This window comes from Meleagris gallopavo, chromosome 23, assembly GCF_905368555.1.
Source record: "Meleagris gallopavo chromosome 23, MGAL_WU_HG_1.1, whole genome shotgun sequence".
In the NCBI taxonomy this organism is placed as follows: Eukaryota; Metazoa; Chordata; class Aves; order Galliformes; family Phasianidae; genus Meleagris; species Meleagris gallopavo.
This window is the reverse complement of record NC_139426.1, coordinates 2,195,980-2,208,518: the sequence shown is the minus strand read 5'-3', so window position 1 is coordinate 2,208,518 and position 12,539 is coordinate 2,195,980. Positions and strand designations below refer to the sequence as shown.

The window sequence follows — 12,539 nt, the reverse complement described above, 5'->3', positions numbered from 1 at the left end:
CTGACTCATGGGTCTGAAAAAACACAGAACACATGCAGGCTCTGTTCTGAGCCTTGCCACTGGCCTGCTAGCTGATAGAGCAAACAACTTCCCTTCTCCATGCCTCAGTTTCCACATGTGTGAAAGGAAGGGTAGTCATACTGCTCTTTGAATATCACGCCTGAAATTGCACTGGGCAAAACCTAAACGCTTGTATTATTCCAAGCCTGGTAGCACCCTTGCTCCAGATCTTTTGTCTCTCCCAATCTTAAATTATTCATTGCTACCGTGAGCCTTTTGAAGAATGTGAACATGAATTCTCTGTTTATGAAATGTCTTCGCTGTGCCCTACACCGTACATGCTAAGCAGATTTGCATCCCTTGTGTTTTTCCAATCTGATTTAGAAATCCTTTCGTGGCACAGCTGGGAAATCATTCCAGGATGTGCTCGATGAGAAGTTTCACTAGCAGTCACTTAGAAGGTTTTCACAGTTTGTTCTCTTTCTCCCAGGAAAGTGACTGTCCAAACAGAGGTGCTCCTGGGGTTTGCAGTTCTGTTAAAATAGAAATCGATCTGTCAGCCAAAGTGCTTTTGAAATCGATTTAATTTTTTTTATTACATCGCACAGTTTTCAAAAATATTTCAGTGCCTGACATTCAAAAATGAAAAGGACCGTTTTCAGGTTTGACAGACAGTTTTCTTTCTTTTTTTTTTAACTTACAATTCAAAGCCTGGGTAAGTTAGTTTATAATCAGCTTAGATAAGGAACAAATCAGGCTGCAGGCTGATGGCAGAGCCTATTTTTAACGTTCCCCTCCTCACCTGGCACATCAGCTTTAATTTTTTCTTCGCTGTGAGAGCTCAACAGACGGAATAAATAACAACAAACAAAACAGATGTCACCTTCAGCACTAGGGCTAAAGCAAATAAAATGACTCAAGAAGAATCTAGTTGAAGTCATTCCTGGTAAGGAACAGCACAGCTGCCCAGTGCTTTGTGTGGAGAGTGGGTTTCCCAAATGATGCTAAGTCCTCCCCTGTTGCTGCCTACAGGTGAGGGGTTTTTCCCTGCTAGGAAACACCAGTCATGGAATGTATCCAGTTGGAGCATAGCAGGGGAATGGCCATCATTCAACCCTTTGGGTGAAACAGGCATGGTACAGAGCACAAGAAGCAAAGTGAGTTCGCTTGCTATGTCTGGCCACTGTGTCCGTGGGAGATCTGGAAGGCAGTCCAGAGAAAACACACTTCGTGGAAGGAATGAGAAGAAGCACATGGCTGGAGAATGCCCAGGAAGCAGAGTGTGTCCCTTCAGGAACAGATGGGACTAGCTTGCGTGCAGAAATGTGCCTGCTGTTGTTTGTTCCCTGCTGTATTTCAGGAATAAATGACTCTTGTGCCACTTCATAAATAAACAAGATTATACTGGAGATAGTGGCTCCCTTTTTCATTTCCTCCTTTCCAAAACATCAAAAGGAAGCTAGGACTTTGCATAATTAATAAACCTTTCAGCATCTTTGCCACAATTGGGCCTAAAAAGACCCTTTGTATCTCAAAGCAGGACAGTGAGAGATATGCAGCTGAAGATCCATCCAGGACTTGAGGAACCAAGTCTGTGCTCATGGAAGTGAGCCACAGACTGTGACCCTCAGACTGATTCCTCAATTTCACCTTGCCTTGCTGTTCTTCAGGGTGTGTCAATGGTAAGGACAGAACAAGGTGTTCTTTGGCTGTGAGGGTTTGTGCTCTTAGTATGGATGCTGCACGTTACTTGTGAGCTGCACTCAAGTGCAGACTGGTTAGGGGAATTTTTATTGCTAGATGTTCATGAGGTGAAGCTCACGAGACTTCTGAATGCTGGATAGGTTTAACAAGAAGAGCCGTAGAAAAATAATGAAGTGGTAAGTGAATCAACTAGTAATTGTAATAGCTAGGAGAACTTCATAACAAATGTGGATGGTGCCGAGCTGTTTTTAAAACCTCCTTACTTGTTTCATAAGGCTTCATTCTTGCTGGTATTTGAAATCAATACCAATTTTCTCACACTGCTCTTCAATCCACTTGAGTCTTCAAGCCTACACTTCAACGCTGATTACCTGTGGCAGACTGCAAATGGTCTCAGGATGTCTCACTTTGTACAAACAGTATTTGACAGTTCTGAACCCAAGGAGGAAGGTACTGGGAGAACTGTGAGGCTTCCTGAATGTGCCTTTCCTCAGTTCAAACATCACAAGCACAGCTTGAGCAGTCTCTCAGCCCTTTCTTAGTGCAGAATTTCTCTAGGAAGTAGCACCAAATGGAAGATAGGACTCCTGGATTCCTTCCCTGCTGTGCTGAGCTCTGCCTTCTGGTAAGACCTGTGCACCTCCTGGAAGAAAGTTTTCTTCCTCCTGCACAAGTTAATTCATCTGAAAGGTGATATAAATGCAGAGATAGCAATGATTTCTTAAATAACGTTCATCAAATTAGGTAGGTAGAATAAGTGATCATTACTCTGCCTTCAGCACAAGAGTACATCAGTGTGCTCTGCAGAAAATAACAGTGGTGAGTGTAGAGAACAGAAGGCTTCTAAGCTATATAGTGATTATTATCAATTACTCTAAGGCATTTTAATCTAGAGAGAAAACGTAGAAAATGCATCACGGGCAGAATAATAATTTCAGTTTGAAAGAGACTATCTTGCCCTGGGAATGTATGGTTTGAGCGTGGCTCCTGGGTGCTGTGTGCTAAATCACTTGTGAGGCAGATGTAAGTGATTGGCTGGCACAGAAAGCAGCTTCAGAAGCCACACTGTAAACAGAGCAGTGCTGCGAGGCTCTGAGGAAGGCACTGCGTGCATTGGAGCACTGTGACAGCGGGGAGCAGAGAGCACTGAGACCACACACTGCTCCCATCTCTGCTTCCATCTCTGCCTGCTGTGGGCAAGGACTCCATCAAGGCAGAGGGGAGGGCAGCTCTGCTTCATTATCATCCCTGGGCACTTCGTTTGGATGAGAGTTGAGAAGGAATATTTCCATGGGTACGGGATGAGAAGCACGGAAAGGTGATTTAAAGTCGACGACCTGTCTGGAGGTGCTGGTGTTGCTGGCAAACAGCGGTGCTCAGAGTTGGAGGAGGAGGATGAAGCCAGGTGCCCTCCTGAACCGAGCTACCTATCAAAGCTGAGAGCAATTGCTGGGGACCTCTTGGAGTCGTGCTCTTGGAAAGAACAACAGGAATTCAGGGGTGCCATGGATTCGAAAGCAGAACTATAGCTGTTGCCAAGCTGCCTTAAAACTGAGATCAGGACACTACTGGAAAACAACCTAAGAAGGAACAATTTGTCCTGGGAAAGCAGGTGGCCAAAAGGCCATTCCTTCCTTGCTCCATTACGCTCTCTGGCTGTGTTCTTGTCCATATGTGCAAGAGCTAGGAAAAGCCTAGGCAGATCTGAGGCCAAAATAAAAGAAACCACTTTGAAAAAGGTTTGGGTTTGATCAGCAGCATTCTTGCAACATGGCTGACCAGGAGACAGAGGACTTAGCAGCAGAAAGCCTCTTGGCCAAGTCTAAGATGCATCCCAGCCTCCCACCGTATGACATGGATGACCAGCTCCTTCCCAGGGAGCCACGGAGCACCTGCGGCTGCTGGGCATGGGCTCTGCTGATAGCCACCATGAACCTCTTAGTCTTTTTCATCAACTTGCTCCTGATGCTTGTTATCTTCACCATCATGTTGCTTCCCACCATTGTGGTCGTTTACTTTGGCTTCCAGTGCCACTCTCGGGTAAGTAAGTTTGCTCCATTTGGAATGGAAGTTTGAATAGGGAAAACTAAAGGGCAAAAGAGCTCTGGTGGTGTTTGCTGCTTTCCATTTAAGTAACCTTTCCACAGTGATTGACATATTTGATCTTCCTAAAAAATAATTCAGCATTAATAAAGCCTAGCAGAATCTGTAATCCCTCTTATGCCTGTCTACATATTCAGATGTTTCTGTACAGTTTCTCACTGGTAACCAATGTGTTTGCTTGATCAGGAAGGGCTCTGGCTGTGCCTGCTCCATGCCTTTGCTATCCTCTGAATTTCATTATTCCAAGAATACCTATGAATTTCCTCTTATGTTTCCATAAATATGTTTGGAATCTGTTGATTAAGTGTATGGCAAGAAACAATTTCCCTGTTTTCCTCACCAGCAGTAGCTCTTAGAGCAGCTCAATCTGGTTTCTCCTGCAGGTTACCCAGAGTTAGGAGGGCTCTCTTCCTGCTTTGGGGAGGGAAAAAACAAACCCTGCAATATTTCCTCCCAGGAGAGAGAACAGGCTCCAAAAATATATGCTATTGGCCACCCCATTCCACAAAATTGGAACAAAGGGAAGACTTTGAATCTTCTCAAAATGATATATTTACCTGAGAAACATAAAAGGAGAAGTTTTTTTTTGCTTCCTTCTTAATGAAGTCTGTGCATCCCATCTAGTCAGCCAAGTCCTTGGGACTCTGAGTGAGCAGATCCTGGAGTGAGAGGTAATGTGTCAGCACACAGACCCTTGGTCTTTGCAAAGAGACAATTGGGATCATTGGCCTTGGAAGATCCTAAACTACCCCTTGTACATGCAGGGCTCTGCTTGATGGCTTTGGGCTCTGAGGAGCAGCAAAAGGTTTTTGAGTAAAGCAGAGTACATCAGTCCTGAAAGCAACTGCTGTTAGCTGCAAGGAATCTTTTAACTCAGACTCATCTTTTAATAGAGGTAGATGGGGAATGCTGCAGGATAGCTTGACGAGTGCAGCCCTTTGTCCTCAGGCTATTGCTGTTCTCTGCCTTCCTCATAGCCAGCGGCTGATTTCTGCACTGCAGGGCCATTAGATGGATTTATTTATTTTTTTGAATGTGATTGTGCTGCTTCTACTGCAGAAAGCATATAGAGAAAAGACAGGAGGCTGGGAGGGGGGATGAGGGCTGCCCATGTCATTTGTTAGCACAGACCCAGTGAGTGCCTTGGCCTCATGCTGCTGCTGCCAGCAGGAAAGCAGGGCTGTAAGCCCCAGAACCAGCGCTGTGCTGAGTGCCCTACAGCAGCACGATGTGAGCAGGACCTCTCAGCAGGTATTGAAGTGCTGAGAGATCCAAATATGTACAATATGTGGTGTGTAGAAGATGGAGCACAAAGTAGGCGTGGGAATCTGCAGCCCACCAATCTGTCTGCAGGACCCAACATTTCTGCTGCATTTTATTTACTTAGCTGTAATTGCCAGCATGTTGTGCCACCCACGTCGGTGCAGCAGCAGGAGGCCTTTTTATTTGGTGCCCAGATATCAAATGCTAAGGCGTGCTATTATGGATAACTTAATAAAGATGGTTTCCTGCTTCAGGAGCAGTGTGGCACTCTTGTCTCACGGCGATGCCTGAGTAATTGAAAGCCTGATTAAAGTGTTGTCAGTCATATCATGTCGCTTGAGGACTGCAGAGGGAAGAGCAGCCGTGCCTCAGTGGGAAGGCACTGAAACTCAGGGCTGCTTTGGTCCCTGCCCCTATCCACCAGCTGCTCTGTGACAAAACTCCGTGTTCCCACAGGTGCTGCACTCCACTGCCCGCTACTGCAGAACCATCCTGGATGACAACAGCTCCTCGGCCCTCATCATCCTGGGCTTCGTCATCATGTCGCCCCTCATCGTGGTGGCCATGGCCACCTACTGCAGCCTGGCCAGGCGCCTTCGCCTCCTCATGTGCTTCCAGCCGTGCAGCCGGGCCCTGTACAAGGGCGTGAAGTGGCGCTGGTATGAGGAGGGCGGTCTGTGCGGCTGTGCCAGGGGCTGCAGCCCCCGTGTCAAGGCCTGGGTCTGAGACAGAGGCCCCATCCCACCCAGCGTGCCCTTCTCCCTATCCTGACCCTCCCCGCTGCCTCCCAGCATCACCCTGAGACCTCTGCGGAGCAGTGCTCGCTGTGAGCAAGAGGAGTGTTCATGAGCCACCTCCTATAGCCTCCTATAGCTTTGTCTATAACATAGTAGATTGCTGCCCACCACCAGGGAGAGATTGTCAGTGCAGCTCCTTGGTGTTAAAGACAACGTGCAGCAGAAATGGGAACTCCTCCAGGACCTGCTGTGCTCATGGCAGCTCTATTTCCAGTCTTGACAGCATGGTCACAGAGGTCTCCTTGGGTTTGGCTGCTGCTGGGGAAGCATCCAGCCATAAGGAAGCAGCTGGAGTTTCCCTCGGTGCTGGGCAGCCCCAACCTCTGTAGGTCACTGCTTCTGCAGTGCTGGAGATCTGCAGAGTCCCTACGCACCAGATGTCCTTCCCCAGTTAACAAGCCCTCTTTCCCATAGCCTATAGCAGTGCTATGCTTGTTTTCCTGTCCCCGAGCCAGGTTGTTGGGCTGGCTGCAGATATACGCACTGTTCTTTGGGTCTGTCCTCCTCCAGCTGCTGATCTGAAGTGTGCTTGTCTGGTGATAGCTGGTGGGTATTAACCTGCAAATCACTCTTTGTCCTTTGCTGTGGTTTTGTTCAGCTCCGTTTTAAGGCTCCTCGCAGGACGAGCTGGAGATCCCCAGTGGCCTCAGGGTCACTGCAGGCTCTTCCAGGGCTGGGTGAGAGATTTCAGAGACAGTGCCTTGTTCTGAGACACCTGGATGTAGCATAAGTGCTGCACAATGCGGAGTGGATGTGAGAAGGTATGGCAGCTGGGTGTAAGTGTGTGATGCTCCAGGTGGTCCTGCTGGAGTAGGTTTGGACCAGATGATCTCCAGAGGTCATCCCCAGCTGTGTTGTGATGCTTTCCTTTAAGCCTCGATGGGTTCAGGCACGACATCAGTGGGGCTGTGTGCTGCTGACTGCTGCAAGCTCCGTGCTCCCCCTGCTGCTCTTCCTATCTGCCAACTATTGCCACTGCAAGTGCTATGTGTGAATAAAGATCATGCCGAATCTCCATTGGAGGAGTTTCTGTTCTGTCTCATAGTACAGGCTGCACCAGAACCAGCTGGCTGCAGCCCATTGCAAACTCTTGTTCTATCCTCAAATAATCAGTGATGGCTACAGATGAAAATGGATTGGATTGTAGCATGGGCTGGTACTCAGCCCAGCCACCAAACAGATGGGGACAGGGAAAGCTGGATGTGAATCAAAGCTGGAGCTTTGAGCAGTTAGAGCCATTGGTTGGGACTTTGGCCATTGTGTTGTTTTGTGATGGTAAGAGGCTGAACTCTGGACTCCAGCAGAGCTCCAGCAGTGTAATATATCAGCTTTGCTGGCTCCCTCCAAATGTACAACTGAGTGTTCTGCCAGCCCTTGTCACCATTTAGCCCATTCTGGCAGCTGAAGCAAACCAGTCTCAGCTAAATCACTTTCACAGTGCTGCAGGTGAAACTGGTCTGATATGTCTCATTTACAGTTCAAATTACTGCTGAATGCTTCTGTGTACTGAGTGAACAAGACTGTTCCAGCCCATAGCCTGAATGGTTGGAGGAGCAGGGATTTTTGCATTTTAAGGCTTTTTCCATTGTTACAGGACTTTGCAGGGTGGGAGCACAGACTAACCTGTCTTGCTCTTTTCCTGGTCTGACTTGCGACCTGAAATCACTTCCCAAGGTGCAGAATCTGACCAATAACTTTGCTGGAAGTCCCCTTACCCAGCTCCATATGGTTTGTAGGGCATCCTGCAGAATATCATACGGTGTATCTGCATCAGAGAACTCCCTGGACTATAAAGGAAGAAACACCTGTGTTCTGCTGTCAGCTGGAGCTGGAGTCACTTCTCTGCATCCCAGCAGATCTCGGGGTAAACTCTACCTCAGGGATGCCCTGGTGCAGCAAAACATGACTACAGTACAGCAGTGAGGCTGCAGCCCTGAGATCTCTGTCTTTAGAACAGAGGCACCCTTGATGTTCTCTGCCTTGGGGCAGCTGTGCCAGCTGGGGACTGCGCCTGCAGATGCTGCAGGAGGCTACTGTGTGTGCTGTGTGTGTGCTCCTCAAACCCTCACATGGGCTTTGTTACAGAGTTCAGCACAGCTGAGCCTGGCATCCTTCTGAAGAGGAAGGCAATTTTCTTTTTTTCTTTTTTTCTTTTTTTTTTTTTAATCAAGCCTCTGGTCTGATAAGAGGCTACAAGGGTTTTGAGCCAGGAGTATTCATTTTCGCAGTGTGAATTTCCAAGATAAAAAAAAAAAAATTACCCAGAAAGAGCTGAAGGTACCGACAGTGAGTGCCAAGCAGGCAGCTTACCTTGAGCTGGATATATCCCCAGCATGAATCACAGGCGACAGCTGCTTTGTGCCAGATTTATGGCAGGTAGCTATGAGCACAGTATAACTCTGAGTTCTCATCCTGTGAAGGTGAAGAGAAAGAGAGAAAACATTAATAACCCAACTTGTGCTGAAATGGGGCTAATATTTCAGAAATGCTGCTGTGCATCACCTGGTCCAGCTCTGCTCCATGATGCCTTCATGGGAGAGCTTTTACCTTTCCCTGCATTCGTGTTTGCAGCTGGTTATGGGAGAAAAGCAGCAGAGAAAGCCAGGGGATGGGCAGCAGCACCTGGGGTCTGGGAGTCTGGCTGTGCTGCTTTGTACCCGTAGGGTTTTGGGGTGAGGATGAGGATGGTGTGAGGATTGTGGCTCAGCAATGCTGAGGTTTCTGGAATGCTCTGTCTAGGGGGAATTTGGGCATCTTTGGCTTGGGTTCCCCACTCCCAAGTTTGTTTGGAAGTGAGAATGTAGTCCTGCTGCTGCTGCAATGGGTGCTTTGGGGGGTGTTTGTGGAGTGCAACGTGGAAAGCAGGAAAACAGCAAAACCACGATTTGATTGCTAACAGAAGGGACAGAAAAATAAATTCCAAAGGAATGGAGCCATCACAGCAAGTAGGCTCATTCTTCACAAATGTAACAACACACCAAGGGTGCTTGCAGGCTGCCGACAATGTTCTGTACCAAATTACTGGTGGGATCCATACTGACAGATGGATGAACCAGGGAGAGATGAAGGAAGCTCTTTTTCTGTGGAAGTTTCCCCTTGTGAGGAAGTGCTGCTCCAGTCCGTACAGCCCCACAGTGCTGGGCAGATCGTCTCTGTTCTGCATCCTAAACCATCCTGCTGTGTGTGAGCGCTTATAGAAGCTTCATGTACAAATTACATGTGGATTTAATATGACAGAAGTGAATGCTAACAGCTTCCACAAGTGGCAGGAGGAAGAGCTGCTTCTGTCATGCAGTTCCTTAATTCCCATTCTCTGATTTATTCAGAGTGTAAGGGTCAGGGATGAATAAGCTCAAAGATATAAAATAAAGAACAAATCCCAATCACACAGGCATGGCTCTGGTCACTGAGAACCAGATCCAATGGGAATCGCTGGCACTGGTACCCAGCAGGGCTCAGCTGCTCCTGGCAGAGCTGCAGTGCATTGCCAAGAGCTCAGGGCATCACTCTCAGTGTCATCTCTGCCAGATGGACTCCATGTGCCTCATTCTCCTGATCTCCTGAGTAACTCTGTAGGCTAACTTGGCAGGGATCTGCGTGGTAATACAATTCCACTGACATATATATGCTGGACAGCTTCTTTTGCTCTCTTTATTTGTATTTCTGACTGCTTAACGGTAACTTGAGCGTCTTCAGGGAAATGTCCATTGTCCTCCTGAAACACCCTCCTCTGTCTTGGAGCTAACTGGTCACCAGTGATGATTTCCAGCTTGGGAAAACTCTGAATGAATGGAAACAATTAAGGAGCAACTAAGCAGTAGGTGCCTGCCAAGGGTTTGCACCCAGCAAGCTGATCCTGCAGCACAGGTCATGCTGCACCCTTATCCTGAGGAAGGTCCCTGGGCTCTGATGGAAGCTGCTGTGCAGGTAAGGAAGCAAGAAGTGATGTAACCCAGCTGTCCCAGCACCAGTGTGCCCTGCAAACCAGTCCCTTATGTGGCAGTGAGCAGTGGGAGGCAGTTGGGAAGCTGTGTGTGTTTAAATGCGCCTCTGGGCACGCAGAGCTGCTTAAACACAGCAGAGCTCTGAGGCCATCTGTCAGGCACGCGTTGCTGAAGGGCTCTTTGTGGAAGAGCTGCAGAAGAATATGAAAATAAATAAATTACGTAGCCCTCAGAATCAATAGTAGCACAGAATGGCTGGAAGGGTGAGCGTGGCAGATATGCTGCTAACTACTTCACAGTCCTCTTTCAGAGCTAGAGACTGCTGTCCAGAAAAACCTCTCAATCACTCAGAGGTCTGCAGGGGAAAAAGCACCAACTGAAAGAGAAGTGGAGAGCAGCATTGTTTCAAGGCCGGGAAGCAAGATTTCACTCTACAGCTGGCAGTCCTGACAAAGAGGGGTACCTGGGCATCACCAACACAAGAGTTTCTGAGAAGCAAAGCTTTGCTTTGGGGAACAGACGCCAGCAAATATTGCCCCATGTAACTCAGTGTTGCTGTTTTTCTGCTTGAGGAATAAAAGCCTAGCTCCCTAAATCCTAACCCTATGCATGGAGACAAGGGATTATGTACAGACCATGACAAGCCCAGAGCATTCAGCACGGCTGGAGAAGGTCAGCATTTGTGTTTTCTTCTCCCCCCTTCCCTTGTTCTCCCCCCAGCTCAGGCACCCAGGAACAACGCAGACTTGTTCTGCAGCTCCCCTGGCAGTGCCAGGGGGAGCTTTGTAAGGGATTCTGCAGGAAAGCAGGAAAACTGGAGCCTCCCGGGGATGTGTTTTTGGGTTTGCTGCACACAAAGCACATGGAAGGTAGTGGATGGACTCTGTGGTGCTTTACATCCTGACTGTGAGCCCGCAAAGTTCTCACATGGCCTCAGTCTAAGCCTGGGCTCAGCATGTCACTTGGGTTCTGACCCTAAAAGTGCTTGCTGAGCTCATTCCCTGCATTCTCCAGCCTTCAGGAGCTGCAGGAGGTGCCCAGCCACACAGCAAGCCATGCACAGATGCTGCCTCTGCGACCTCATAACAGCAGACGTGGTGCTGAGCACAGGTTGTTCCTCCTGCTCACCTGGAAGCACAGATCTGCTCCAGCTCATCCTCATCAGTAGGGTTAATATTTCAACAATGCGCTAAAATTACCCTTTTGTCATCACATTTTTATCTGTGTGGCACCAAGCAGGCGGCTACGTATGTTAGAGCCTCTGGGGAGTGTTGCAATCCCACCAACATGTTAGTGACTGCTCTGCCCATCCGCACGGGCTGGCAGCTGCAGGGATTGTCGGTGCCAATAGATACCCAGATAAGAGCTCCCCCCACACCCCCCCGTGTCTGTCTCCAGTGGCTGTAAAGGTGTGAGAACTTGCCCTGGGAGGATGCTAGTAGATAATACACAGTGAAAACCGCAAGGAGATGGGGCTGACAAAGCTGAGGGCTGAAGGAGCGAGTGGGAAGGGAGACCTGTGATTGCAGAATGAAGCATGGGAACACAATTGGCTGCAGTGTGTGTCCCTGTGCTTGCAGAGGGATGCTCAGCAAAGCACTGGGAGCACCACTGGGTCACACAGTGAGCCCGATGTGCTTTGCCCCCTTGGATGGAGCAGACAGGATGTGCAGGGCTGGACTTGCTTTTCAATGGCTTGCACAAAACACAAGGAGAGATAAGAAGCAAAGAAAAAAAAACAACACATAAAGAGGCAGGCTGGGAAGCAGGAAGAAGTAGCACTCTCTGGTTCATCACTGTGCTTTCAGCAGCCTCCTTTCGATCATGCCTGTGCTCATTGTATCCTAAGCACGCAGTTGAGAGCTGAGGAAACCAAGCCCTGACCCTTAACCAGATGAGCAGGGGTAAAAATAGCAGTCAGGGGAGCAGACTTCCTCCCAGACACAAACCTCTTGCTGCTGAAGGCCACAAATCTGTGCTGCGTTCTGGCTGCTCACGCACCCAGGCTGCTTTGGCACCAGCTGGGAGTAGGGCTGGGGTCTGCCTGCCTTATGGGGACAGCTGAAGAGCCTCCTCTGATGGCTGATCCACCTGCCTCCTTTGCTGCTCTGACTTTCTGCTACCTTGCATCTTTTACTTTGTTCAGCTTTAATGGCCTTTTGGTTTCTATTTTCGCTGTGGTTACCTTGGCTCCATGCTGGCTTCCAGCCCTTCCGTGCAGAAACCTCTTTTCAGCCTGGATCCCTTTCCATCTCCTTCCTGGCTCACCCCCAAAGCTCTGTCTGCTGTCACTGAGAAGTAAACAATCCTTCCACTCGCAGCACCTTATCTCCTGTGTGAGCGTCCTTATCTCCTTGCATTTCTGCATTTGCTTTCTGGTCTCAGCTGTGCTACAGATGCTTAGAGGTCTGGAAATTCATAGGAGCATGGAGAAGAGACCTGTTGGTCACAGCCCACAGAGATTTTCAGTTCAGGTTTACAGGGAAGCAGTCCATTCAGCCTGCTGCTTTGCTTCCTATCAAAGCCAAGTTCTTTACGATCTAAAATCCCGGAAAAGGCTTGATTCCAGTTAGGAGCAGAGCTGTAACATGATGGGGAAAAGATAACAGTTTTGCTGAGTTATCCAACATGCATTATCACCTATAGCATTGCTCTTCACGTTCCGTGCATCATCTCCATCTCTGAGAAGCCCACACAAGGAGGAGAGAGGAGACAGCTGCCCTGCAGG

General features: G+C 48.5%; 1 protein-coding gene and 1 long non-coding RNA gene across 2 annotated transcripts in view; one reads left to right on the top strand and one right to left on the bottom strand.

The window, feature by feature from the left end:
- Positions 1-1,371: 1,371 nt before the first annotated feature.
- The window catches only part of LOC146542881 (uncharacterized), a 33,769-nt gene continuing 22,601 nt past the window's right edge, over positions 1,372-12,539 (bottom strand). Inside the window, exons 2-4 of the long non-coding RNA XR_014887934.1 lie at positions 8,178-8,279; positions 4,365-4,466; positions 1,372-2,387 (exon numbers count right to left, since the gene is read on the bottom strand). This is a non-coding gene — a long non-coding RNA (uncharacterized LOC146542881). The remainder of the gene's footprint in view (positions 2,388-4,364; positions 4,467-8,177; positions 8,280-12,539) is intronic.
- Positions 2,664-6,871, top strand: TMEM278 (transmembrane protein 278). Its single transcript, XM_003212230.5, has 2 exons — positions 2,664-3,744; positions 5,527-6,871. Exons 1-2 carry the CDS (start codon positions 3,475-3,477, stop codon positions 5,794-5,796), a joined length of 540 nt encoding a protein of 179 aa, XP_003212278.2. The 5' UTR covers positions 2,664-3,474; the 3' UTR covers positions 5,797-6,871.